Source organism: Megascapheus bottae, chromosome 27 (assembly GCF_031878675.1).
Source record: "Megascapheus bottae isolate mThoBot1 chromosome 27, mThoBot2.hap1, whole genome shotgun sequence".
Lineage (NCBI taxonomy): Eukaryota > Metazoa > Chordata > Mammalia > Rodentia > Geomyidae > Megascapheus > Megascapheus bottae.
The window spans coordinates 9,705,637-9,731,142 of record NC_143535.1 but is presented as its reverse complement, the minus strand read 5'-3'; the positions used below and the strand labels follow the sequence as shown (position 1 = coordinate 9,731,142).

Below are 25,506 nucleotides of genomic sequence, written 5' to 3'. Positions count from 1 at the left end.
GGCCAAACAAAAAACTAAGCCAAACAGAAACTAAGCCATGAAGACATGAAATGGTTTGTCCATCATAAATTAGTAGCATTGACAGACTCAATTCCAAGTTTCCTAGCAATCTCTCTTCTCATACATTAGAAGAAAGGAAAAAAAGAAAAGAGCTTCTAGTGGCCAATAATACCTTGTAAACGTAGCAATTCAGGAAGCTGAGATCTGAGAACTGCCAGGCAAAACCAGGCTGGGCAGGAAAGGTCACAAAACTCTTGTCTTTGATTAAGTATCAAAAAAACAAAACAAAGTAGGGTGTGGTAGGTCACATCTATAATCCTAGTTATTCAGGAGGCTGAGATCTGAGGATCGCTATTCAAAGCCAGCCGTGGCACTAACTAACGTAAGTCCATAAGACTCTTATCTCCAATCAACCACCAGAAAACCAGAAGTGGTGCTGTGGCTCAAGATGTAGGGTGGTAGCTTTGAGCTGAAGAGTTCAGGGACAATGCCCAGGCCTAGAGTTCAAGTCCCAGGGATGATCAAACAAACAAACAGAGGTGTGCCTCAAGTGGTAGAGTGCTGAGCTAAAAAGCTTGAGGTCAGCACCTAGGCCCTGATTTCAAGCCCCTAGACCACCACACACACACACAGACACACACACATACCAGCTAGACAAAAGAAGGGAAAACAGGGAGTGTCTCTGAGATCCTTCTGTGCCCTGAACAATACTTTTACACCACCACCACCCCAATACCACCACTGCCCCAATACTACCACCACTCCAATACCACCACCACCACTCCCTGTCACTCTCCCTGCCTTATTTTCACTCCATGATGCATGTCAACTCTGGCTGCAGAATAAGAGATCTCACTTGGCAAGTCTCTGAAGTACAAGTCCTAGGACTCTATCGCAAGATACAGCTTAGAAAGGCCAGTCCTGGGCTGTCTAGGCTACCCAAGGGCTGCCTCGCTTTGACAATAGCTCTGAAATCTAGCAAGACAAACCCTGGAGGATTTAAAACCCATCTTGATTTCTTAAAGCAAACAGAGACAGGAGCGAGGCTCCAAGCAAGAATTCCTCTTTAGTGGTTCCCTCTGCCAGAAGACAACTGGCCAGGACTACACTGGAAGCCCTGCAATGCAGCCTGGTCTCCACTGGGCCAAAGGAAATGACAAGCCCTATTGTACTGTCAAAGACTCAGACGTGGGAGAAATAAGACATCTGGGGACAATATCATAAAATCCAAGGCCTCTTGTGGATGAGTGAGAATCAGACAAGGCCCATCACCACCACCTTAGGTGGAAAGGGAAGAAGGGCTCTTGTTTCCCCTGGAGGTTGCATGTACCCTGACCTGGAGAGGAAGCAGCTCCCTAGAAATGACACTTGAGGACCTGGCTTGGAGCCATGGGTGCATATAGCTCAGGGGTTTTGTTTCCACTTTATAAATGGAGGCAGGCAAGGAAAAGAATTCTTCGGCTGAGTAACACAATACTTCTGAGTCCGGCCCACCACGCCAGGCCCTGGGAAGAGCAAACAAGTCGCCTGCCCTGTCCCAACAGGTTTGTGGACACTCAGAGCCGGCTGCCACTCACTGCACTGAGGTGTGGGTGGGAAACAGATTCCCCGGGAGAAGGGGGTGTGAGAGATGACCAACATCCTAGCCTTCAACACCATCAGCTATCACTCTGTGCCCTACCCACCCATGTCATCTCTGTTTATACTTCACTCATGAGGAATCCCACCGGCCAACTATCAATCTGGGATTTCTTCCACACAAGATGAGGGACTTCCCGAACATCTGCCAGGCTAAAGGCTGCCCCCACTGAGGGCATGTGTCCTGAACACACAGGGAAAGCCAGAAGCAAGCACCCAGACAATTCACTGGAGTTTAAATATCCAGGCACAAGGAAAACAGTAACTAGCATTTTTATGGCATTTTTCAGATGACCAAGTGTTTTATAGTTATTATTTTCATATCATAATGTTCTCGGGTAAGCCTTACCATCTCTCAATCTAGAGGTAGAGAAGCAAGGGGCTGAGAGATGGCTACTGAAGTGGCAGTCAGGTCTTGACACCAAACTACCTCATTTTCTGCCTCCTACTGGGTAAGTCACTATAAATCTAAATCCCGCTGCCTGATCAGCCCTATTGATGAATTGTTAACAACTAATGCTACATATGTAACCCCTAGCAGCTAAACAACTGACAGCCTCTCACCTGGCAGGCCCAGGTCTACCTGGGTACAGTCTCACCTGACTCCAGCTAGGGCAGCCAGCCCAGCCACAGCCCGTCCCCAGCAGGTGCCCTCTCGCCTCTCCTGCACTGCCCCACCCATCCACACACTCCCCGGGCAGGGTGCCCTCCGCTCACTGTTTGTTTTGCTGAGAGTTTCCGTTGGCTCGCGTGTGGGTGTTTGTTGTATTTCTCCTGCAGATGGCGGACAGTCTGCTCTACCCCCACCCCTCCCTCCAGCATCACCCCACCCCAGGGGCTGTGTAGAAATCAGGAGCTGTGGAGCAGAACAAAAGCCTAGCAGGTCAACAGCCCCGTCTGCCGGTGTCTTTTATCCAACCTAAATCACAGACGATATATTTGCAAAATTCCTTTCAACTCCCCTAAGATCTGGGAGGCTTCCTGTCTGCCTCCCACCTTCAGAACCCCCAGTGCCCTCTATCCTCCCACCCTCGGGGGAAAAAAAAAAAACAGCCATTCCTCTGATGGGACAGGGACATACAGTTCCAAAGAGCAGTTTTATTTTATTCATTACACCCCCTCAGAGCACACAGAGATCACGGTGCTCACAGAAACTCCTAGCCAAAGGGAAGATGCACAGATCACAGATCTGTGACTTGAGAGTCATTTAGTGCCCATGGTGACCCTCAGGAGTCTATCATGAGGTCAGGAGAGACAGAGTCTCAATGAGTCCTTGCTACCATGTTGGGGCTAGAATTGCAATAAGGATTGTCCATGGTATTCCTGCACCCCCCTCTCATGTCCAGCATGAGTTTAGGAGCCAGTGCACACCTCTCTCCAGGGTCTGCTTCCCACTTTCCATCCACATGTCTCTTGCCTGCTTCTGCTACTCTGCACACTTCCTCAGGTTGACAGCTTATCTACCCAGCCTTCAGGGCTTCCTCAGCCATGCTAGTGGTCTTTGGTGAGGTCTATCCATGACATATTTTGTAGGCGAATGGCTAAGCTTATTCCACCCTTGAGCTCAGCTCGGACACACAGAACCCTAGCCAACTCCCCCTCCCATAAAAAGGAACTGAGGACACCCTCAGAACATTTTATGCCCACCTGTAAGTAGGGCCTTGGAGAGATCCATGCTTGTTATCAAGAGCTGAGAAGCAGGGGAAAGTCCTCAGAAAAAGGAGACAGAAGATGCCACGGTACTCACTGAGTCATAGAAAGTAGGACATAGCAGTTTCTAATGCCACTCCAAAGGCAGTTCGGCACGTGTTGACTTGGGGTCTCTGAGTCTCTAGGTCTAATGTGTGTGGGTTAGACTTCAGACTCATAATTTGTGCAAGTCAGATTGTAGCACGAAAAGAGAACCTGAGACCCCATATGCACAAACTACTTTCCCCAGTACCAAGACACAGTAAGACACAGACACAGTGTGGTTGGTGTGGGCCTGCTTGTCTCCTACCCTTGCTGCCTACAGTCCCCTTACTCATTCCTTGATCTCCCTAGATTCCAGAACTTCAAGGCCTGGCTTGACATTTCTTCCCTGCAAATCCTTCACCAAGACCTCAATTAGCCCTGATGAGAAGCCTAGTCGGTCATTTCTGCCGGTGCTTACCAAATTCCACCAGACATTTTAGTTACCTGGGTACCTGGGTAACGTCTAAATAACAGAAAAACTTTATCTATTACGGTTGTTACCCACCACCTCCCTCACCAACGCTCAACATTGCACCCTGCCAAAAGTGGACATTAACTGAACATTCTCCAGATCAATAAATCCAGAATAATCCCCCAAAGTCATTCCTCTTATTGGCCTGAAGTTAAAAGAAAACAAAAACAAACAAGCAAACAAAAAACATGGCCCCATCTTTTTGATAACCCCAAAGGAAGAATGCTGGACAATTCTGTAAGTGATATGAGCAGAGACATGAGAACTTTCCTCTTGGACACTGCCATGAATTTCCGGTTACACTTCCTTGAAACCTCTAAACTCCCCCATGTCCCTCCATTTGAGGAAACTTGAGCTTTTGCACTTGAGGTACTAGGTGCATCCCAACCAGCACATGTGGCTACTTCTCTTCTGCCCTGGCCAGGAGACTAAGCCTCTGTGGTCAGGACCCCAGAGAGGCCTCCCTGTGATTTGCATATCATCACACAATGCCAGGCACAACAAAGCCACTCAATACAGCAGAGCCTTCTCAGCTGAGTTTAAGGTCTAATCTCCTTAGTACAAAAGTTTCTGCTTTGCTTTTGCAGGGTTCTGGAACTCTTGCTAATGATGCTAAACAAATAATCGCCCTTTATCCCCCTCTGCAGGCTTTGCCTGGTGCATTGTGGCTGCACAGGCCCTGGCTGTTGTGGTTTAGGGGCCAGGCCTGCACCTGCACTGTTCCAGTGAGCTCATTTGGACTCCAAGCAGGGTTCTTTAAAGAAAGCCAAGTAAAAAGGTAGCCGGCAGGGCTGGGGGGTGGGGGAGGGGGAGATACCAGCCAGGGGCTTCTAGAACCTCTGGCAGACATCAGCTCTAGGGTGTCTAGCAATAAGCTGCCAGAGTACCCACAGAGTAGAGTCATAGAAGTAGGACATAGAAGTTTTCTAGCGCTACCCCAAAGGCAGTTCAGCAGGTGTTGACATAGGGTCTTTGAGTCCCTAGGTCTGACATGTGTGGGTTAGACTTCAGACTCATAATTTGTGCAAGTCAAATTCTAGCACAAAAAGACACTTGTAGCCTATCTCACCCCCCTGGGAAACACTTCCTTTCCCTCCTCCCCAAACCCAAAACCCTTTTTATGTGTCTTCTAAACTGATCCTCTTTTTTTTTTTTCCAGTGCCCAGCACTAGCCCATAACACAAGTCCTCTCAGACCCGCCCTCTACACTGTGACACTGTGAAGTATACTGCAATTCCTTCTTAGGACTCATCAAGTTAATCAGACTGTCCCCAGCTTAGACCCTCCAGGTAACCACATTCACATTTTCTTTTTAGTCTCCACTCAAGTCCCTCAGCCAGGTCATACTAAGAATAAACCAAATCTCAAATCAAGAGACTTGACAGAGAAGCTTTCTTGATTTCCTCTTTATGTCTTAGTAGCATATAACTACAGTCATTGCATTACATCTCACAGTGTTGAGACTCCGCTGGGCAAATCTCTGTTCTACACTATACTGAGGGTTACTCTGAGGCATTTAACAGCTATGCGAAGGAAGGCATCTTTAACTTCCAGACTGGTTTACCTGAGGAAGTGAGGAAAGACTAACATCTTCTCATTTCCACCTAGGAAGGAAAAAAAAACACTGGTAAGAAAGCATATCTCAGTATTAGTAATGGCTGTTCCATCCAGAGAGGACATGCTCATTGGATGCCATGGTCAAGAGAAACTATATCAACTTGGGAACTAACTTCAGACAATGCCAGGCATTCCTTCTTTCATGTCCAACTTAGGAATCGCAGATTCTATAGTCTGGACAGTTTCTAGCTCTCTAGGGTTTTGTTTATTATTTTTTGTCAGTCCAAGGGCTTGAACTCAGGGCCTGGGTACTGTTCTTGGGCTTTCTCAAGGCTAGGGCTCTACCACTTGAGTCTAGCACTGCTTCCAGCTTTTTCTGTGTATGTGGTACCAAGAGCTCAAACCCAGGGCTTTGTACATACCAGGCAACCACTCTACCACTAAGCTATTCCTGGCCCTTCCCTAGGGCTTTAAATATCATGTCCCCATCTGCACTTAAGCTGTCTAGGTCCACCTATCTCCCACATTGACTTAAACTTTGTGATTGAGCTTTATTAATTTTATCACACAAATTCTTATACAGTTAGGACTATTATTCTTGAACTAAATGCATGACTGAGGCTTGTAAGAAATTCAGAAATTCAGATTCCATACCACATCACCTACAGATGTGAATCAGAATCTGCCTTTTTAAGAGATCCTAGGTGATTGGCTGGGATAATAGTTTTAAGAGAACTGGAAAACATTACACAGATGTTCATTTTAATTTCCATCAAAATGATTAAGAATATGATCTCCCCCCCCCACACACACACAATTTGCAACAGTATTTCCTCTCCACCCCAGTTATCTACTTCCTGCAAGCTCACAGTGCCATCTACTGGAAATACAAACATGACTGAGCCATTTGGGAACAGAAATGATATTTGGGTATGGGGGGAACCTCATAGGCTGGGAAACCTCGCAGAACATGGATGTAAGTGCAGACATATACAGGCTGTAATGGAAGATGTCGACCTGTAGACAAAACAATATGGCAACCATAAGGCACATGTGGCTACTGAGAATGAAAATGTGGTTGGTCTAGATTGAAATAGGTTGTTTAAAAATGAAAAATAAGGGGCCGGGAGTTTGGCCTAGTGGTTAAAGTGCTTGCCTAGCATGCATGAAGACCCGGGTTCAATTCCTCGGTACCACATACGTAGAAAAAAGCCAGAAGTGGTGCTGAGGTTCAAGTGGTAGAGCTCTAGCCTTGAGAAAGTCCAAGGACAGTGCTCAGACCCTGAGCTCAAGCCCAGGACTGGCAAAAAAAAAAAAAAGAAAAGAAAAGAAAAATAATATGGGGCCAGGAGTTTGGCCTAGTGATAGAGTGCTTGCCTAGCATGCAAGAAGACCAGGATTCTATTCCTCGGTACCACATACATAGAAAAAAAGCTACAAGTGGTGCTGAGGCTCAACTGGTAGAGCTCTAGACTTGAGAAAGTCCAAGGAGAGTGCTCAGGCCCTGAGCTCAAGCCCAGGACTCGCAAAAAAAAAAAAATTGCAAAATAATATGGTATCTTTTTATATTGATTACATGTTAAAATAATTTTAACTACTTTGGGCTACATAAAACATTAACATTTTTACTTGGTATTTTTTCTAATGTGGCTACTAACCCTTTAAAATTACATATGTTGCTTGCATTATATCTCTATTAGCATTGATGTAAGCAAAAATTTTCTTAGAATGTAGGTTCCAGTGATCTCAATTTCTTCCTCCAGAGTGGCTCTACAAATATTCTAGTAGTTTTCCCTCCTGCCCCAGCTGCAAAACAGCACTCAACAATTCTTCAGAACTTCTGGCATTTTCTTTTTTGTCTTTTCTTTGTTGATACAGGACGTTGCACTTGCTAGGCAAGTGCTTTGCCACTGAGCTACATCCCAGCTCTAGCATATTCTTTTAAATATCACTAGCCCCAGAAGAGAAACCAATAGTAAGTGCACAGTAAGTATCTATGAACATAATACCTCCTGGGTGGGCAGATACCTTCCTAGAAGCATCCAATTCATGAGTCAAATGAAGTCAATTACATGGGAAAAATCAGCTGAAATATACCACTTCTTATTTTGGCAACTTAGGCCTAACTACAAAATAATGCTGTGAATTTGTAAACATTCTCCCATCTGCCAAATGATTCATACTCTCAATTAGAAATTACTTTAGTGCTTGGTGTGGTGGCACATGCTTGTTAATCCCAGTTACTCAGGAGGGGAAAGAGAAAATTTGAGGTCTGAGGTTATCCAGGTTTGTAAAAGCACAGACCCTATCTTTAAAATAAAGCAAAAAAGGCAGGAACCATGAATCAAGTAGTAGAGAAGGTGCCTAGCAAGTTCAAGGCCCTGAGTTCCGGTGGCCTTGTGTATTCCAGAACCCAGCTCCCTTTCCTTAGCGGCCACATCTCTTAACCTGCACCGCTTTATAGCTTTGTAAGCACTTCCTGGCCTGTTGGCTCCATTGGTTTTTCACAGCAGCCATAAAGAAAGCTGGGTAGTGTTACCTATTATCATGTTTTACAAGCACTAAGTCTACTGATTATCCAACTTTGAAAGGCAGCCTTTCTCTCTACCACCTGCCGAGCACCTTATCCAGTTTATCACCTGGCTACACCAGGGACTCATTGCCTGCTCTGTATTTTCCAAATATTTCCTGTACACGCGAGACTGGTTTTGCCAAATTGTTCTAACAATATTCTCTTTCTGGAGCTCAGTATTTCCCTCTGTAAACTGGGAGGATAAAACTAGATGGTCTCCAATGATCCTATAAGTCATCCAAACTTATCTGTGTGTTCACCAAAGGCAGAAGCCTTGGGAGATATTTATTGCCTTTGTATCTCTTCTGGAGGATTTTGCACATGGAGAAAGCCAACCTTTTAAACAAAGGTGACTACTTGGCCTTGCAAAAGAAGAAAGAGGGATATCCTTTGCTCTCACTAAGCCCAATTCGCACATTTACATTCTCTGCCTCTGTCTCTGCCTCTCTGGCTCTCTTTTGGCACTCTCCCTCTAGGAAAAGAATGTAGTGTAGAAACAGAAAAAATACATAGTTTTTTTTTAATTGTCTGGGTAATACTGTTGGAGAAACCATATCTCAGATTTCACCTTCATAAAATATTCAGTGAGTGTTTGCTGAGCTGTTGTGTCAGAGGCTTCCTTGCCAGGCATCTCTCTCTCTCTCTGCACTCAAACCCTGGAGTGTTCTCTTTCTCTTTCTCTTTCTCTTTCTCCCTTCCTCCCTCCCTCTCTTTCTCTCTCTCTCTTTCTCTCCCTCCCTCCCTCCCTCTCTCTGCTTCTCCTATTGAGTCATCCTTATCTTGCCCTTTTCTAGTGTCACTGTCACCATGTCCTCTCTATCTCACTATCTGTACCCCAGAGGTGTCTGTCTGCACCCGACTTCTGTGTCTACCTTTCTCCTTCCTAATGCCACCCCTGCTCAGAAGGTAAGGATTCTCCCCTCTGGAGACATTACAGGGAAATGGGCTTTACTAGCTCTCCTCTGCTTAATTCTCCAGAGCACAATGGGTTTCATCAAGGAGCAATCTCAAAACTGTGGGGAAGAGATGTCCTGTGCAAAAGAAGAGCTGGACTCACCAGGATGCCCAGATGGTAGGGGCTGAGGCTGAATTCACATCAAAGGGGTGGTGGTGAAGTTGTAGAGAGTGGGCAGAAGAGAAGACTGAGTAGAGCTGGTGGGCCATTGCCCCCTAGTGGGAAATGGAGTAGTCAGTAATGAAATGGGATGGAAGGGAATCATGAGGAGCTATAGCTCTTGAAATAAGTCTTAGCCATAATTTCCACACGGCTGTCACCCACAGGTAGGCTCTGCCCCAGCTCACCACCTACTCCCTGTCCCCCTGGAACTTTCATGTCTGGAGTAGGTCCCCACAACGCTTCTCCCTGTCACCTCTGCCCTTCGGAGTTCTTCAACACCTGGCAAGGCCAAAATGCCTGCTTTCCCTGTGGCTCCGAGGCCACCCAGCCAGAGGAGGGCAAGGACACTTGTGTCTGTAAGGGACCTGGACGAGTGTTCCAGGTATGTCCTCCAGCAGATTGCCTTTCCAGAATTATTTTGGTTTCAAGCTTAGTTCAAGTGCAACTTGATCAGGGTTGGCTCAGGTTTCCAAGTCAGTTGAGAGAAGGATTGTCAGATAAAAGTATGCCTAGTTGAACTTGAATTTCAGATAAATAATGGATTTTTTAAATTCACACACTAAACATGCTTAAACCAGAAAAGTATCTATTGTATATCTGAAATTTAAATTTAACTGCATCCCTTGTACTTTTTATTTGCTAAATTTAGCTGCCCTCTACAGAAAAATAAAAAGACTAAACTGTATGTCACTGTTTGCCATGATACCTACCAAAATACTCCCTGGCACAACCCCTTTTAATAAGAACTCTTCCTGTAAACCAACAAATATGTATTTGAGTCCTTCTGTCATTGAAGAACTTCACCTCGAATCCAACCGCTCTCAGCTCTGGCTATTGCTCCCTTCCCCTCCCCTGCCCTTCTTCTCCATCTCTATCAGGATCACAGCCAAAGAGTAAGTACAGTTCATCCCTGCCAAGTACTACCAGCCATCCTGAGATAGCATTCTTCCTACCCTCTCCCACCAGCCCAGTGATGGTCGGTGCTCCTGCCTCCCAGGCTACCAAGAAACTGGCAAGCCAATGGGCTGTGTCCAGCGGGAATATAAGAGCTGCAAGGATGGGGCCACTTGGAACCAGGAGGGACTATGTTTAACTGAAGGCCAATGGAAAGACCACTGTGCTCATGAGGTAAGAGGCCATCCATTGATTATACCTTGTCTTCTGGCTCCACCAACCTCAATTCCAATGCCCAACTTCCTGGCTACTGCCTGGAAATAGGGAGATCTGTGTATACTGTGCTCTCTGGGAGTTCCTGCAAAGAGCTTGAGAGAATTGGGATGATTTCCTCCAGGGAGGTATCCCCCAAAAGTATGAGTCTTTGTACAGGTATGTGCCACTCCCAGGGATGCCCGTGGCTATGATCCAGACCTAGGGCTCTGCAAATGCTGGGGACAATACTCAAGTGGAATGTGTGGCCCCATATGCTCAGGAATACAGAGACATGTCCTGAGACTCAGCTGCCCTGGGGGCATCCCACAGATTTCTATCACTGGAGGCAACGTGAGCCAGGTATAGTGTGTCCTGTGGTCCATGCTGAGGTAAGATCTATGACTTCATACACATCCGGACGTGACTATACATAAGGCCAGGGGCCATTGCTCATGGCCTAAATCCCTGTCACAAGCTGACCTACACTGACGCTTCCAGAAGCAGAGAAAACTTTAGGCTCCCTCTCCATTTGATTTCATTTAGTAAACCTCCTTTGAGGATAGAGGGCACCGTGCTCATTACAGAATGGGAACAGGTATGGGAGGTCATGATTCAAGGCTGCTTGTGCTCCCTTGAAGGTCTTAGAACTATTTGCATTGCCCCCCCCCCCATTCCTGGTAAGGTAGTCACACAGGACAACAGGGTGAGTGTGTCATGCTCCATGTGTTTTATGGAATACCTAACACTACTATCCCCATCCCCATTTCTAGAATTTTTTCCTCATGGACAGGCCTTCCTCACCACATGCTGTGGGGCATCCCTGCAACTTGGACCAAGGGCACAAGTCTGCCCCTCTCTATGTGGTCAAGGTGGATGGTAAGAGAGACGGATGGACAGAGAGTGACCAACCATATTTCTATAAGCCTTATACTCCATATATTTTTGCCCTCCAGCTTAACAATACCTCCCTTGGGAAGAGTGCTTGGAGAAGTGCATGTGAATTCTGGCCCTCTATGCTTTAAAACAGTGGAATCCTACCATGGGCTAAACCGATCCACACTGTGTCCTTGTACTAGGAAAACTCAGTCTCTTCAAAGTCAGAGACCTTCTGTGTCTTATTCTAGAGCTTGGATTCCTGGGCCTGACTAGACCAGGTCCTGAGCTTCTGCATCAACTGAGCCTTCCCCTCACACATCCCAATCATCCAGACCAGGCTCCAGGTATGCATCACAGCCTTCCTCTGTTTCTTCTCTTCTCCCTCCTTACCCTTTGAGGATCTAACTCAAAGGCTCAAGAGTAGCTGCTCCCTCTTAGGCACACAATTTTCCCTAGGAAAGTTGAAGGAAGAATATCGGACTGCCTCTTGGTTACTGAGCCCCAACTCCACATACCCTGGGGACCTGTCTGAGCCAGGCATCCGCAACCCCACAGTCTGCCTCCAAACCAATGATATACTGGCCTTCCTGGTAACTCATGAGCACTACCCCGAGTATGACCTGTAAGTGTCTATAGAATCATAACATGTCACCACAGAGCCTCAACATCTGTCACCACCTCCAATGACAGCATTGTCCCTTCTCTCTCCACCCCCAGGGGCCACTTCTATAACACGCTGCCTCAGTTTGACTGGGGGCGCTTACGAGCCCTCGCTGAGGAGTCCCAGCTTACTGAACAAAGCCCTCATCTCTTTCTGCAGCAATTTCAGCTGCCTGGAGTCTATGTCTTCCGTCTAAGCAGCAACTTGCACCGAAAGATGGTTTGTCTATAATGGTTTGCATGGTTGTGACAGTATCCCACCACTTCCCCATTCTTAAGAGAAAAAAAAAACTACTAACACTCTAGACATATCTCCAAAGGAAGAGATGTTGTATATCCCCTCATCAAAGTCCTAACAGTTAGCCCAAGGGGTGACAAGCTTATCCCCTTAGCAACATGAGGTGCGGGGAGGGAAGGGCTGTGAAGCTGGGCAGCCCGGCTCACACAGCATGCAGTCAGTTCCCCGCTGTAGACAGTATCTCATGTACATGAGTTTCCCAGAGAAACCCACATACCACCTGTTTCTCTGTCCCTTGGCCAGTGCCTGGCAGACAATGGGAGAAAAACTGAATAGACTTCTTTCCACTCAGTATCTCCGCACTCTTCCACCTGGGGGCCAGTGTTTTGGGGATGGGCCATTTGCCTACACGACTCCCAGGTATCTCATCCTGACTGGTATCGCCAAGATTCCCAGGCCTCTGAAAAGGTCTGAGTGGCCAAGAGTCCTGGGGGAGATTGTGCTGCTGCTGGGACTCTGCCTGCTTCTGTTGGTAAGTAAAACCAGGCACGTGATGTGTTCATCACCACACTCTTAATCCCCTCCCGGTAAATGAGTTTTGTGGTCTCTAGCTTCAGGAAGCATTATAAGAGTTGCTAAGAGACAGAGGTGAGGAAGGAGACACCTCAGGCCTCTAAGCAGATTGAAAAACATATAAACATGAGCAAGGATGGAGCTATAGTGAACATGTGCCCTGGGAGCCACATAAAGACAGGGCTGAGTATCCTAGAGGATCAGGATAGACTTCCCTGAAGATTCCTGAATAACGCTTGAAAGAGGAAGTGGAGTTGTGTGAGATGATGATTCCTGTATCAACAATGAGAATGCAGAGTCTAGAGAGGTGTGTGCTTGGAAGGAGGGATAGGACTAGAAAGGAGATACATTTGGCCCTTCATATCTCTGGGTTCTGCATCCTTGGATTCCATCAACCACAGATCAAAAACATTGAAAAACCTGCATTTGTAATGAACATATAAAGATTTTTCCCATTTTCATCAACTATTTACACTGCATTTGCATTGTATTATTGTAAATAGATGATTTTAAAGTATACAGGAAGATGTGCGTATGTTACACACAAATACTATGATGGTTTACATGGGCACTTGAGAGCATCTATGGATTTTGGACTGCCCTGACAGGGCTTGGGGTCTTGGAACACTGGAATCCCAATAGATACAAAGGGACTACCAGTGTTGTGAACAAAAGCCCTGGGGCATAAAACACTAGTGATCTCAAAGAATCAAAAGCAACCCTCCACATCTCAAGATTGGGGTCTGGGGGTAGGGATATATGGCTGAAATAATTTGCTCTCTCTAAACCAAACTGGATAGTCTCAAGAGCCCTGCCAAGAAAGCTGAGCTTCATTTTTAGGCATATGATAAGAATCTTCATCAAGTGAGAATCCCTTAGATGATTTTAACTTGCATTCCAGCAATACAGCAGAGGATAGAGATAGGCTAACAGGAGAAAATTATAAGAAACTGGGCAAGAGATAAGATGCTCCCTAACTACTGCCAAGCAGGGACCCTGTCCTTTCCAAGTATTCAGGAAGGAATCCTCTCTCTTAGCATTCCCATTCCTTCCCACGGTCTCATTGTGGACCCTGTAGATTCAGTGTTACAAACTCAGCTGGACTCGGAATGCTGCTCCCCACCCCATCTTCAGGACCCACCAGAAAAGATACAACCTTGATGTCTATGCTTCCTCAAGAACTGGAATAGTGTCAGTGAGGAGGAGTTCATCACACCAAGATACGATGTCCCCAGAACTGAGGGTGCTCATGGTAAGTGACAAACCATGAATGTAAATGTCCGATTTCTCCTTCACCTTCCACCTCCACTGATTATTCATACTTCACCATTCATTCAGTTTCTTTAAAAATATGTTTATTGAGTAGATACTATATGCAAACACTACTAGGTATAGGAGTATGGTATAGGTGGGGAGATAAAAGTCTAAATGCAAACTCTCTAAGAGAAAAGTACTAAAGCTATGTAAATGAACAAACTGTAGAAAAATTATACATCATGGCTGCTTTTGGCTTCTCCCTTGCAAAGTACCTCCAGGCTAGCAGCAACATTGAATAATTAGTGCTTCCAGAACTTTTAAGGTTCATAACTTATTAGGGAGAGGGGGAGTTATGGTGCAATAGAACTGATATAGAGATTCTGCATTTCTAAAGATTTTTTTGTCAGTCATGGGGCTAGAATTCTGGGCCTGGGCACTGTTCCTGAGCTCTTCAGCTCAAGGCTATTGCCCTGCCCTTGAGCCACAGTGCTACTTCCAGTGCTCTGGAGGTGGTCTCACGGACTTTTGATGCCTAGGCTGGCTTTGAACCAGGATCCTCAGATCTCAGCCTCCTGAGTAGCTAGGATTATAGGCAAGAGTCACTGGCACCTGGCTTTCTAACAAATTTCTAAACAATACTAATGCTGCTCACCCAAGGATCAGGCTATTAGTAGTCAGACGGAGGCTGGGCTGTTGAGAGGCTATTGGAAGAAGTATCGAAGATCTGTACAAATTCTCATTCCGGGAGGATAATCCTGATTCCCATCCCTCTACAGGTGAGAGCTGGGAGGCTGAGAAGCAAATAGACCTGGATTGGTTTGACACAAAAACCTTCTTTGAGATCCTACACCGGCAGTCTCTGACAATGACAACCAAACTCAGCCAAACCAAGGAGGAGGTAACTGAGAACTCCAATATTTCATCCACAAATGGAGAAACAATGAGTTAGAAATGGATTCATCTCTGAGAAAGTTGTTAATAGGATATTCAGGCTAGGTATAATTGGTATTTAGGGAGGCTGAGGACGGAAGATAACAAGTTTGAGTATATCTTGGACTATATATTAAGATCCTGTCTCAAAAAAACAACATTTTAAAAAAAAACAGAGGTTCCTATGTAAATTACAAGGTAGAACTTGGGGACTTTGTCAGCTCTTCCTCCATTCCTTAAAGTGTCTGGGATGTTGGTTCTCTGTAACTACTGGCGGCAGGGGGCACTGTAATCTCAGCAGAGAATGCCTCAGTGGCTCCAAGATGAACTTCTCATGCTAAATCCACCCTCTTTCTCAGCTCAAACTCCTCTACCTCAGACTTCTGAGTGAAACCCGTTCCCTCCGTCAGCTGTGGAGTGCTCACCATCCCACCCCAGTCTCCACTGACCAGATTCTAGGGAGCACTCAGAGGGAGCAGCATCAGGTTGGGTTTCATTTTCCCCCTCAGTAACTTTCTTATCTAAGGGTTTTTGAGATACAGCCTTCCTTATTAACTACTCAAAATACTCTGAAGGTGCCAGGAGAAGCTGGGTAACCGACTGGTCCCCAAGGCTGTCCCTCGGAGACTGTAGCCCCTGTTGGTAAGCAGACAGGGTTATTTATCTTTGCTCCAGGCTGCTGAGGCAGCTGCTAGGGCCACAGAAGAAGAGGCCAAACGAAGGAGACGCCTGGCAGGTGAATATGCAGCAAGTCTCAGTCGCCAACTGGAGCTCCTTCACCAAGACCTCTGCGCCAGGCAGGACCAGTGGACCTCTTTCTACTCAGCCGTGTTGGAGGCTCAGCGACTGCTACAGATACTTGAAGGATCTAGGCCAGAGAAGTCCTTCCAACCTGAGCAAAGCCCTGAAGGGTATCCAGTTAACCCCAGTCAGGCTTACTGATGCATGAACTAAAGAAGAGGAGAGCATGGCTTAGTGGATTCCTGACACATCCTTTTACCTCTTTTTTTTCTAGTTCTGGGGCTTGAACTCAGGGCCTGGGCATTGTCTCTGAGCTTCTTTTGCTTAAGGCTAGCTCTCTATCACTTTAGCCAGAGCATTTTTATGGGACTGAGGAACCCCTCAGCTTCATACATGCTAGGCAAGTTCTCTATCACTTCACCCTCAAGCATCCTCATGGGCCAAACCCTGTGTCTCTTCAGGATAGCTCCCCAGCTGAACACTGTGTTGAGCCACCTGTCCCAGGCCATGCTGAAGGAGGGCCAGCGCCTAAAGGCCTGGGGCTTTCTTGGCTCTGGCACCGGGGCAGAGCTGCTACAGCCAGGTGAGCCCTGGTCAATCTCAGAAAGGGACCCCAAAATAGTTCCTGTAGAAACTCTCAAGTTCTACCCCCAAGACACACTGCAGAGAAGAAGGGGAGGGGTGGGTGAAGTAGAAACCCCTGGATGAGAGGGTTTTTTTTTTGTGTGTGTGTGTGTGTGTGTGTAGTACCCTATACAAAAGAAGAAGGCATCTCAGAAATAGGAAAAAAAAACTGAAAAGGAAACCGTCCAAACCACCCCCAAATTATAGCTTTACAGAGCAGGTGGCACTTCCTGAAGGTAAAAGTCTGGTAGTAAATGCAAACATCCATTCCTTTGGGGGCTTGCAAGCATGCCAGCTCTGGGAGTCTCATTCCCACCTTGGCACACCGATGGCTGCAACGTAACACACTGCATGTCCCAAGTGTGGGGTCCTGCCTTGGGATTAGCAGAAGCTGAGACTCCTGTCCGAGGAAGCTCCACATCTATAAAGTGGGGTGGACTCCACTGCCTTCCTGCCACCAGCCAACCAGCCACCAACCACCAGCCTGCCCCAATCACCAGGGCCAGGGCCCAGACATCAGCATTTGCTTTCCTGCAACCTCAGTAGGTCCTCAAGAGGGCGCTGGTAACATTGATGTGAACCCCATCACCAAGCTGCTGGTCCCAGGACCCAACTGTGCGATGCTTCCTGCCAGTGGCTGTGTGGGGCCCATACCCCACGGCTACTTTGTCCACCCTGACACTGGGCGTGTGCTGCCTGAGGCGGGACACCTGGGCTATGATCTGTTGAGCGCCACTCTGGTGCCCACTACTGACTCTAATGCTGGTGAGACCCTGACCTCAGCCTACCTATTTTGGGCTTTTGAGATGGGGAAAGCTCTCTGAAGCCCTCAGGAATGAACCTCCAGAGAGCAGAGCACAAGAAGCAGGGCTCTGATCTTGGACAGGGGGGTTAGTGACCAGCATACCAAGAATCACCTCTCTGGCTCTTTACCCTTAGTAGTTCCTGCTAGGTGCAGAGGGTCCCATAGTTGTAGATAATTGTCAGATGATAGAAAGCTGGTGTTCCTAGCCCTGCTCTGCCCCATACACAAGGTAAGGGAGGGATGTTAGCATGTAAGAGGGATGGGCACCAACACCTTTCTGTCTCTCTGTCCAGGTAGCGTCCGAACCTCGGAAGCCACTATCCTTCCCTACATGCCCTACCCAACCTGCCTTCCAGCCATGCACCTGCCAGTCCTGCAGCCAAGACGGACGTCACAGCTGGGGGCTCTTATGACGGACCCCATCACTGGCATTGAGGTGCCAGTGCTGGCCGTAACTCTGCACCCCCAAACAGGGCAGTGGCTCACTCTTGGAGGCATGTACTTCAATCCACTCACCAAGATGTTGGCCCCTCTAGAGTTGGGGGGCCCCATGGAAGATCCAGTCACTGGAAGCATCTCACCAATACTGGGCATCGGGCTGGATGAGCACACAGGTCTGGCATCTCTCAGTATTGCCTTGCCACTGCTGTTGTGTCTCTGCCTGGCCTACATGCATCATCTCCACCTACTAGCCTCCAATATATTGCCTCTCATAACCCTTCATCCTCACTCTGCCTCTGACCTCCAGTGTCATCCTCCCTCGGCCTCTGATCTTCAGTGTCATTCTCACTCAGCCTCTGACCTCCAGTATCATCCTCCCTCGGCCTCTGACCTCCGGTGTCATTCTCACTCGGCCTCTGACCTCCTTGCCTAGTTCCACTACAATGCTCTAGGGAAAGAGAAGCAAGATGGCCCTACAGTAAAGATAAACCTTTACAGTATGGGTCCTCTGGACCTGTCAAGACTGTTTTCTCTCCTCCACCCTCTTCTTTGCCTCTTGTCTCTCCTGCAGCTCACTTTTACCATTAGGCCTTCCTTCTCCCCCATGCTTCACCTGTCTGCATCCCCAGTGGTCCCTTACCCACTTCTCCTTCTTGCTCCCAGGTCAGGTGCTTGCACTGGGAGGACTACGAGATGCCACAGGGAGCCTCATGCTGCCTGGTGACAAGTTTGTGGAGCCACTGAGTGGGAAGACAGTCCGACTCCAAGGGGTTTACCAACAGGAGGGCCGGATATTGCCCCATATGGGAGGGTTGCAGGCCCTGCTGGACGCCAATGTGCTGATAGCCCAGAGGCAAGTGATCACAGTGCTCCAGCAGAGCCAGCAAAGTCCAGGGTCAAGGGTACAGGATCTCTGGAAGCTGCTATCAAGGACATGAAACAGGCACTGGCCTTGAGTCTACACCAGGTCCTGCAGCAAGCTCGAAAACTGGAGAGACTGCTGGAGACAGCACGTGGCATTGGAGTCAGTGGTGGCAGCATAGGTATGTGCTGATGCAGGCCAAAGGCTCTCAGAATGACCTGGAACTTCAGTACCTCTTAGACCCATGAATTCAGTGGCAGAACTTCAGTTCCATTGGCCATGTACGAGTATGGTCAAAGAAAGATAAGGGGCTAAGGACTCCAGGCCTAGGACTCCATGAGTGTCTGTCTACATCTCTGTCTTCCAATCTCTTGCCCAACTCCCTTATGCTTATGAAGTGTCTCTTGTTTCATAAGATCCCCAAACAAAAAGAAGTCATATGACACCCATTTTACAGGGAAGATGTGAAATAGAGGGAGTTAAATTACTTGTCCAACCAATCATCCAGTTAGCTGAAAAACCAGGCCTAAAACACTGGAATCTCCCCAAATCCCCAACGCCCTTCTATTATGTCTGCAAGTCTTCTACTTCCTACCCATAAACTCAGAAAAGGAGCCCACCCAGCTTTTCCATCTTTCCCCCATAGCCTAAATACAAGAAAAAGCAGGAAAAGGAAGTAGGAGTGGTATCTTCCTGGAGTTTATCTCTCTAGAAACTTCCTTCAGCCCATGGTGCAACAAAAATAAAATAAAATAAACAGGGTTTAGGGTCAGAACTGACTTGAGTTTGAAGATCTGCTCCACTATCTGCTAAATCTTTGACCTTGGGCAAGTTACTAACCACTCCATTATTTTATCTTCATTTTATAACAAGGGTCAAAATAGTGTGTCAGAGATGTAAATGAAAGACCAAATAAGATACAATTTATATGGAGTTCTTGGTTCAAACTCTGACATATGGCAATGAGTCCCTTCTTACCTCACCTTTCAGAGTGGTCTAAAAACTGTTCTCAGCTTCCCCAAACATCTGGAGCTACTCAGTTCTCACTTGATCCTCCAAAAGCAAGCCATTCGGGTGTCATCCTTTCTTCCTTTCTGAATTCAAAATGCTAAGTTGGGTCAAGAGAAATGCAGTCTTTATAGAATCCTTCTGTGGTCAGGCTCTAGGAACCTGGAAACACTCTAAGTGGCTTTGCTTAACTTTCTACTCTTCTCCCTATATATGCTAGGAATGATGTGCTATCCTGGGACAGAGCTGTGGATGCCAGCCTTGTATGGGATGGAGATCCCAGATCCCGAAGGCTCAGGGCTCATGGTGCCCATCCTGGGAATGAAACAAGATGGCAATTCTAGTAGTGCCACACTCCTTGCAGGCTCAATGGAAAATACCAATGGTAAAGGTAGGAAATAACTTGAGACTCATACAATTTCAAGGACATTAGGAATGTGGCTTAGCTCTGAGAAAGGCCTCCAAAGCTGAGGTAGCTGAGGCTACTCTGATTCCTCTGCTAGGACTGCTAAGACCCAAAATAAAACTGTTCAAGGTTTCAGGGCCCTGTATATCATTTATGCTTCCTGGGTAAACTGAGTCCTTTAGAAACTAACCACCTACCCAATCCATAAATGATCCTTCCTTCTTTCCCCCATTTCTGGTTACTAACATTAATATGGCCTTGATATCATGCAGGTCTTGTCCCTATCTCCATTGGGGTTCAAGCCATAGACCCTTTGACTGGAGAGTATGGTCCTGTCATTGGTGCTCAAATGGATCCCTCTGCCAGAGTGGTTGTGCCTGTGGTACAAGTGCTAGAGGCTCTGCCTCGGGGAGAAAGAGACCCTGGTCTGGTATGTAGGAAAAGTTATTCTGTTCATTCATTCATTCACTCAGCAACCACATGTAAAAGCCTTCTAGGCTCAAGTGATGAATGTGTTAGGGTTGAAATACAAAGGCAATTAGATAGACTCCTATTCTTAGGATATTGGCTAGTTATCAGTTCCAGCTATGATTAGAGTTTAAGAAAAGCATTAAAGAGATCAAAAGGCTGGGAGCATAGCCTAGTGGTAGAGTGCTCAACTACCATTCACGAAGTCCTGGGTTCAATTCCTCAGTACCACATACTTAGAAAAGGCCAGAAGGATTGCTGTGGCTCAAGTGGCAGAGTGCTATCCTTGTGCAAAACATGTCCAAGGACAGTGCCAGGCCCTGAGTTCAAGCCCTAGGACTGGCAAACAAACAAACAAAGAGATCAGAAGAAGGGCATCTCAATCACATGAAGAAGAGGTCAAGGAAGGCTTCCCTAGAAGGTAGCACTTGAGCTGAAACTTGTATACAGAGGCAGTGAAAACTACTGGGTCTCAGTACAAGTACCAAAGTCACAGGTATGAGACCACAAACATTCCAGGATGAAAGAGGGACAAAAACAACACAGATGCCAGTGAAGAAAGCAGGAAGACAAATCCTAAACAACATGGGTGCTTATAAACCAAGAAATGTGAGTTTGATCATGAAAGCTATGTGGGGCCACTGAGGGTTCTAAGTAGAGATATGTCAGATTTTAACTTCTTTGGACTTTCAAATTTGGAAAATATAGAATAATGCAAAAAGTCCTTCGTAAGCCCACTCACTGCATGTTTACAGTTTGTAAAGAAACCCATCAATGCTCCTTGGTATTCCCCGCCCAAATGCTAATGGCCTCTTCTCCAGTTTCTCTCATCACTTGGGGCCAAAGTTAACAGACTGATGCATCTCCCTCTACACATTTTTATGCTTGTGTATAATTCTAGAAAGTTCCCTCTGCCAGTAGTACAGAGGATGAATGGAGCAGGGCAAGGCCAGGACAGGAAGCCCCATTCCTGGTAGGTTATTACAGTAAGTCAGCCCTTGGAAGAGCTCCAACAAAGTTAAAATGGGCCCTACTATACATTCAAAGTCTAGTTACCATTTCAGAAACAAAGATGGATATAACAAGTTGATGCTAGGAGCCTACATTCAAATCCAACACCACTATTTCATAGATGATGGAGCCAGTTATAGGGCAGATAACTATTCCTCAGCCTAGGTGTGCATCTTCCTTGGCCTCCCCAAGAGAAAGCTGAGGGCAGGTGGCACAGGAGACTCTGCAGAGGGAGGGCACAGAAGAAAGGAGGGATAGGGAACTTGAGGAAGTGTGTCATCATTATTTTGCTATCTGTAGCCAAATTGACTGCCTCCAGGAGCTTAGTGATGGATCCCCAGGGTATCTTAAGACGCCTTGGGAGCTACAGCCCATTCCTGTGGGGCTGTATTTAGAAAAGCCTGAACTGGTTGTATATTGCAGTGGGAACTCCTGGATCAGGAGCTGAAAGCCCGGCAACAGTACTGGCATAGCCAGGAACAGGAGGAAATGTGGCTAGTAGAACACCTGGAGCACTTGAGCCAGGAGCTCTGCTTCACTCTAGGCAATGACACCAGGCTGCAGGTAAGACACAGAGACACAAAGACTGCATAGGACCTACCATTTGCCAAGACTGTTGAACAGGTTGTTCTTTGAACATTTGGTCTCGTGATCAAACTCCACTGGTCATCTAAGAGCGCTGAGTCCATCTCAGAGCAAATAATCCCAAGACCCCCAACTCTAAGATTAGAGGTCTGCTGATTTAAGAAGGCCAAGCCCAAAGAGCCCTGCCTACCATCCATGACTCACTCCTTTGCGCTTTCGGTCTTGTATAGCTGGGGGCTGCCAGAAAAGCCTGCACAGCACTAGAGGCCTGCTGTCTGCAAGAGATGGAACGGAGAGCCAGAGTCTTAAGCATACTCAGCATCCCAGAACAGGCCCTCCTCTCTCAAGGTGGGACAGATCCCTACAAAAGGAACTTGGTAGAAGCAGCCACCTCATGGCTATCTAGCGGGGGGAGGGGATTCCCTTCTACCCTCTGAATGCACTCATCTTTCCTAGGTCCTGGCTAATAATAACTGGCAGGTCCCTTGGCTCCAATAAACTACTTTGTTTTTCCCTTGCCCCAACAATAGCTGGTGCTATGTGGCCCCTTTTCTCCTCTTTCCTTTGCAGCAGACAGAGAGGAGTGGAAAGAGGAGGCAGAGGTGGCACTAAGTTTTCAGAAGGTCCTACAGAGTTTGGAGCAGGCCATAGAAAAGCTCAGACAAGCATCAGGCAGGCTGCAAGGACAAGAGGAGGAGGTGTGGCTACAGCTGAGTAGGAATCATAGCCCACAGGACTGGGGCCGTCCCAGGAAGGTGAGTCTGGAGGCTAACAAGGGGACCCTGTTGTATGATCACCTCTTCTCACATCATCACGAGATTCTTCAGAGCCACACAATATGCAGAGGCAGTGGATGGTGAATGGAGGAGCAAGAGTAGAGAAAGCAGATTCATTTTAACCTAGACATTAAGTTTTCTGTGTTCCAGATAGCGTAGCATCTCTCCTATGAGTTTCAGGAGATGATGAAAGAGAAACACAACTTTTTAGATAGAGCCTTCAGTCGACTGCAGTACAGAAGGGAGCTGAGCCGCCTCCAGCTCTTGCACACCCAGGTATCATCCTCTGGACTTGGCCTTTGAAATCTGAATTTCCATCTTTTTTTCCTAGGCCTTGAATTCAGGGCCTGGGCACTGTCCTTGGGCTTTTTTCTCAAGGTTAGAACTCTACAACTTGAGCCACAGCACCATTTCTGGCTTTTTTCTATGTATGTGGTACCGAGGAATTGAACCCGGGTCTTTGTGCATGCTAGGCAAGCACTCTACCACTAGGCTAAACTCCCTGCCTGAATGTCCACCTTTGATGGGGGCTTCACCCATGTGTATAGGGAGGGAGGAGCAAGCACGAAATTCACATTTGACTTTCGTCCTAGATTATTGTCTCAGGAACCCCTGTGTGTTTGGAGAATTATCCTGGAGACAGATTCTACGGAACAGTCACTACTCTCAGGGACCAGGCTGCTACCTGTCCCCTGTTAATCCCATTCCTGAAGAGACTCACTGCAGCTTTAGTGGGAGATCCAGACCATGGCTTAGGGCTAGAGGACCAGAAACCAGGAGCAGGTAAGGCTAACCACTCTACCATTGTTATTTGTTGCAATTCGTCCTGGTCATATTTTACTAAGCCCCAGTACTACAAATAGGGTCAGTACTATAGAAGCAGGCCACAGTAGGTTTTTCATGAAGGACTCTAAACCCAATGCATCAGTTACCAATTGCTGCATAACAAAAATTATCCCAGATTTCATGCTTAAAGTAACAAGTTATTATCTCACCGTTTCTATGGGTCAAGAATCGAAGTACTGGTCCAAGTTGCTGTAGCTCAAGGCTTCACTGAAAGAGGATTCATTTCCAAGCTTATTCTAGTGGCTAATGGATAACCTGAAGTCTTCTCTGGCGGCTGGCCAAGGACATATATACCTTGCCACCCAGAGTTCGTAGGACAGCTATTTTCCCTGAGAACAGACAAGCAAGAGAGTAAGAGTGGAAGAGATGGGAGCTTTTGGTGTCTTAACCTCAGAAATGACATCCCATGTTCACTTGGATGACCTAACCCTTACCTATTTCAGGAGATCATTAGGGCAATCATAGAGACAGTTTGTCACATCTGAATGTTTGTACTTCTGCCACATTCTTCTATTTTCACTCCACTATCATTTTCCATTCTGTTTAGAAGCTGATAAAGCTAACACTATCTGGACTTCACCATTATTCTCCATTATGAAGAAAATGCATACCTGGTCCAAAGCCCACAAAGAAGTAGCTGAAATGAAAGGACAAATGCAGTACCAACCAGGTAATCTCCTATTGCCTGTTAGCCCCTTGGAATTATGGGGCACTGGAGCTCTAATTCTGCCTTATCAATCATTCTTTTTTCCCCATCACCACCCAAAGGCCCCCAGGACTTATCCACAGGAGGAAAAACAACTAGGAATCGAAATGCCATTATAATTCCCAAAAGGAAAGTCTTAAAGACCCATTACCTCTAACATCAAAACCCTGAGTCTAACTAACTCTTGGGATTTTATCCCATACCAGCTAGCCAATATGTTGTTTAAAAGGAGTTATTGTGGAACCAGGAGTTTGGCCTAGTGGTAGAGTGCTTGCCTAGCATGTACAAAGACCCAGGTTCGATTCCTCGGTACCACATACATAGAAAAAGCCAGAAGTGGTGCTGTAGCTCAAGTGGTAGAACTCTAGCTTTGAGAAAGTCCAAGGACAGTTCCTAGGCCCTGAGGTCAAACCCCAGAACTGGCAAAAAAAAAAAAAAGAGGAAGTTATTGGAGAAGTATGAGACATGAAGGAAAAACAAGGGAGACAAAGGAAAAAAGAATATACCACTAAGAGACCCCCAGGTTACTTTATTACTACCGTCTCCTGAAATCACAAGTTAAGAGATAATGTGGCTGGCTTTTCCTGATGAGCTCACTCTGATTCTATGTGCCTACCCTGAAAGTAAAAGAGAAGCAACAGAAATGGAGTATTTGCCTTTCCCCAGATCATTATGCAAGCCACTAGTTAGCATAACACCATGAACACTCGAGAAAGGATCTACAATTGAGCCCACAGTCCAACTCCAGCATGGTACCTGTTTTTGCATGATACCTGAGTTAATAATTTAACATCTTTTCATGATTGGAGGGTGGGAAACGTCAAATCAACAACATTTTATGGTGTATTTTATAAGGTCATTTACTATTCTAAGCTTTTTCTTCTTTTTGTTTTGGTGCCAGTCCTGGGGCTTGAACTCAGGCCTGGCACTCCCATGCTTCCTGTTCCAGCATTTTGCTAGTTAATTGGAGATAAGACTCTCTAAGATTTGTTTTTCTGGGCTCAGCTGCCTGAGTCGACAAAATTATAGGTGTGAGTCACCACCGCCTAGCTCAATTCTAAATGTTAAGATATATGAACTTCTTTAACCTTCACAACAGCTCGTGGAAGTAGGTAACAAATACTCATTTTACAGATGAGGAAACAGAAGTTTCTTAAAAAGGCCAAGCAAGTATTTAAAGATAATGTGAAGTTCACCTAGACTACCATTGCAGGGAGTCTTTCTCCAGTCATTCACTCAACCTGCTTCCCCATAAAATAAACTATCCAAGGGGCCGGGAGTTTGGCCTAGTGGTTAAAGTGCTTTGTCTAGCATGCATGAAGACCTGGGTTCAATTCCTTGGTACCCCATACATAGAAAAAAGCCGGAAGTGGTGCTGAGGCTCAAGTGGTAGAGCTCTAGCCTTAAGAAAGTCCAAGGACATTGCTCAGGCCCTGAGCTCAAGCCCAGGACTG

At 46.5% G+C, this 25,506-nt stretch overlaps 2 protein-coding genes across 2 annotated transcripts in view; one reads left to right on the top strand and one right to left on the bottom strand.

The window, feature by feature from the left end:
- Nucleotides 1-1,389: 1,389 nt before the first annotated feature.
- Nucleotides 1,390-25,506, top strand: part of LOC150045590 (uncharacterized) — a 31,680-nt gene continuing 7,563 nt past the window's right edge. The window contains 29 exon segments of the mRNA XM_090319333.1: nucleotides 1,390-1,586; nucleotides 8,768-8,879; nucleotides 8,952-9,045; nucleotides 9,255-9,472; nucleotides 10,057-10,218; nucleotides 10,417-10,599; nucleotides 11,010-11,115; nucleotides 11,364-11,459; nucleotides 11,572-11,737; nucleotides 11,833-11,995; nucleotides 12,366-12,545; nucleotides 13,665-13,806; nucleotides 13,809-13,838; nucleotides 14,620-14,741; nucleotides 15,133-15,258; nucleotides 15,449-15,684; nucleotides 15,976-16,097; nucleotides 16,652-16,903; nucleotides 17,237-17,557; nucleotides 18,048-18,293; nucleotides 18,296-18,427; nucleotides 19,475-19,645; nucleotides 19,933-20,090; nucleotides 21,563-21,703; nucleotides 21,955-22,072; nucleotides 22,295-22,483; nucleotides 22,655-22,776; nucleotides 23,094-23,283; nucleotides 23,894-24,016. Coding sequence (XP_090175459.1) covers nucleotides 1,390-1,586; nucleotides 8,768-8,879; nucleotides 8,952-9,045; nucleotides 9,255-9,472; nucleotides 10,057-10,218; nucleotides 10,417-10,599; nucleotides 11,010-11,115; nucleotides 11,364-11,459; nucleotides 11,572-11,737; nucleotides 11,833-11,995; nucleotides 12,366-12,545; nucleotides 13,665-13,806; nucleotides 13,809-13,838; nucleotides 14,620-14,741; nucleotides 15,133-15,258; nucleotides 15,449-15,684; nucleotides 15,976-16,097; nucleotides 16,652-16,903; nucleotides 17,237-17,557; nucleotides 18,048-18,293; nucleotides 18,296-18,427; nucleotides 19,475-19,645; nucleotides 19,933-20,090; nucleotides 21,563-21,703; nucleotides 21,955-22,072; nucleotides 22,295-22,483; nucleotides 22,655-22,776; nucleotides 23,094-23,283; nucleotides 23,894-24,016 — 4,618 coding nt within the window.
- Nucleotides 5,409-25,506, bottom strand: part of Btg4 (BTG anti-proliferation factor 4) — a 105,841-nt gene continuing 85,743 nt past the window's right edge. Inside the window, exons 12-14 of the transcript XR_016532816.1 lie at nucleotides 23,496-23,675; nucleotides 9,031-9,143; nucleotides 5,409-5,448 (exon numbers count right to left, since the gene is read on the bottom strand). The gene's annotated coding sequence lies outside the window, so the exon portion shown is untranslated. The remainder of the gene's footprint in view (nucleotides 5,449-9,030; nucleotides 9,144-23,495; nucleotides 23,676-25,506) is intronic.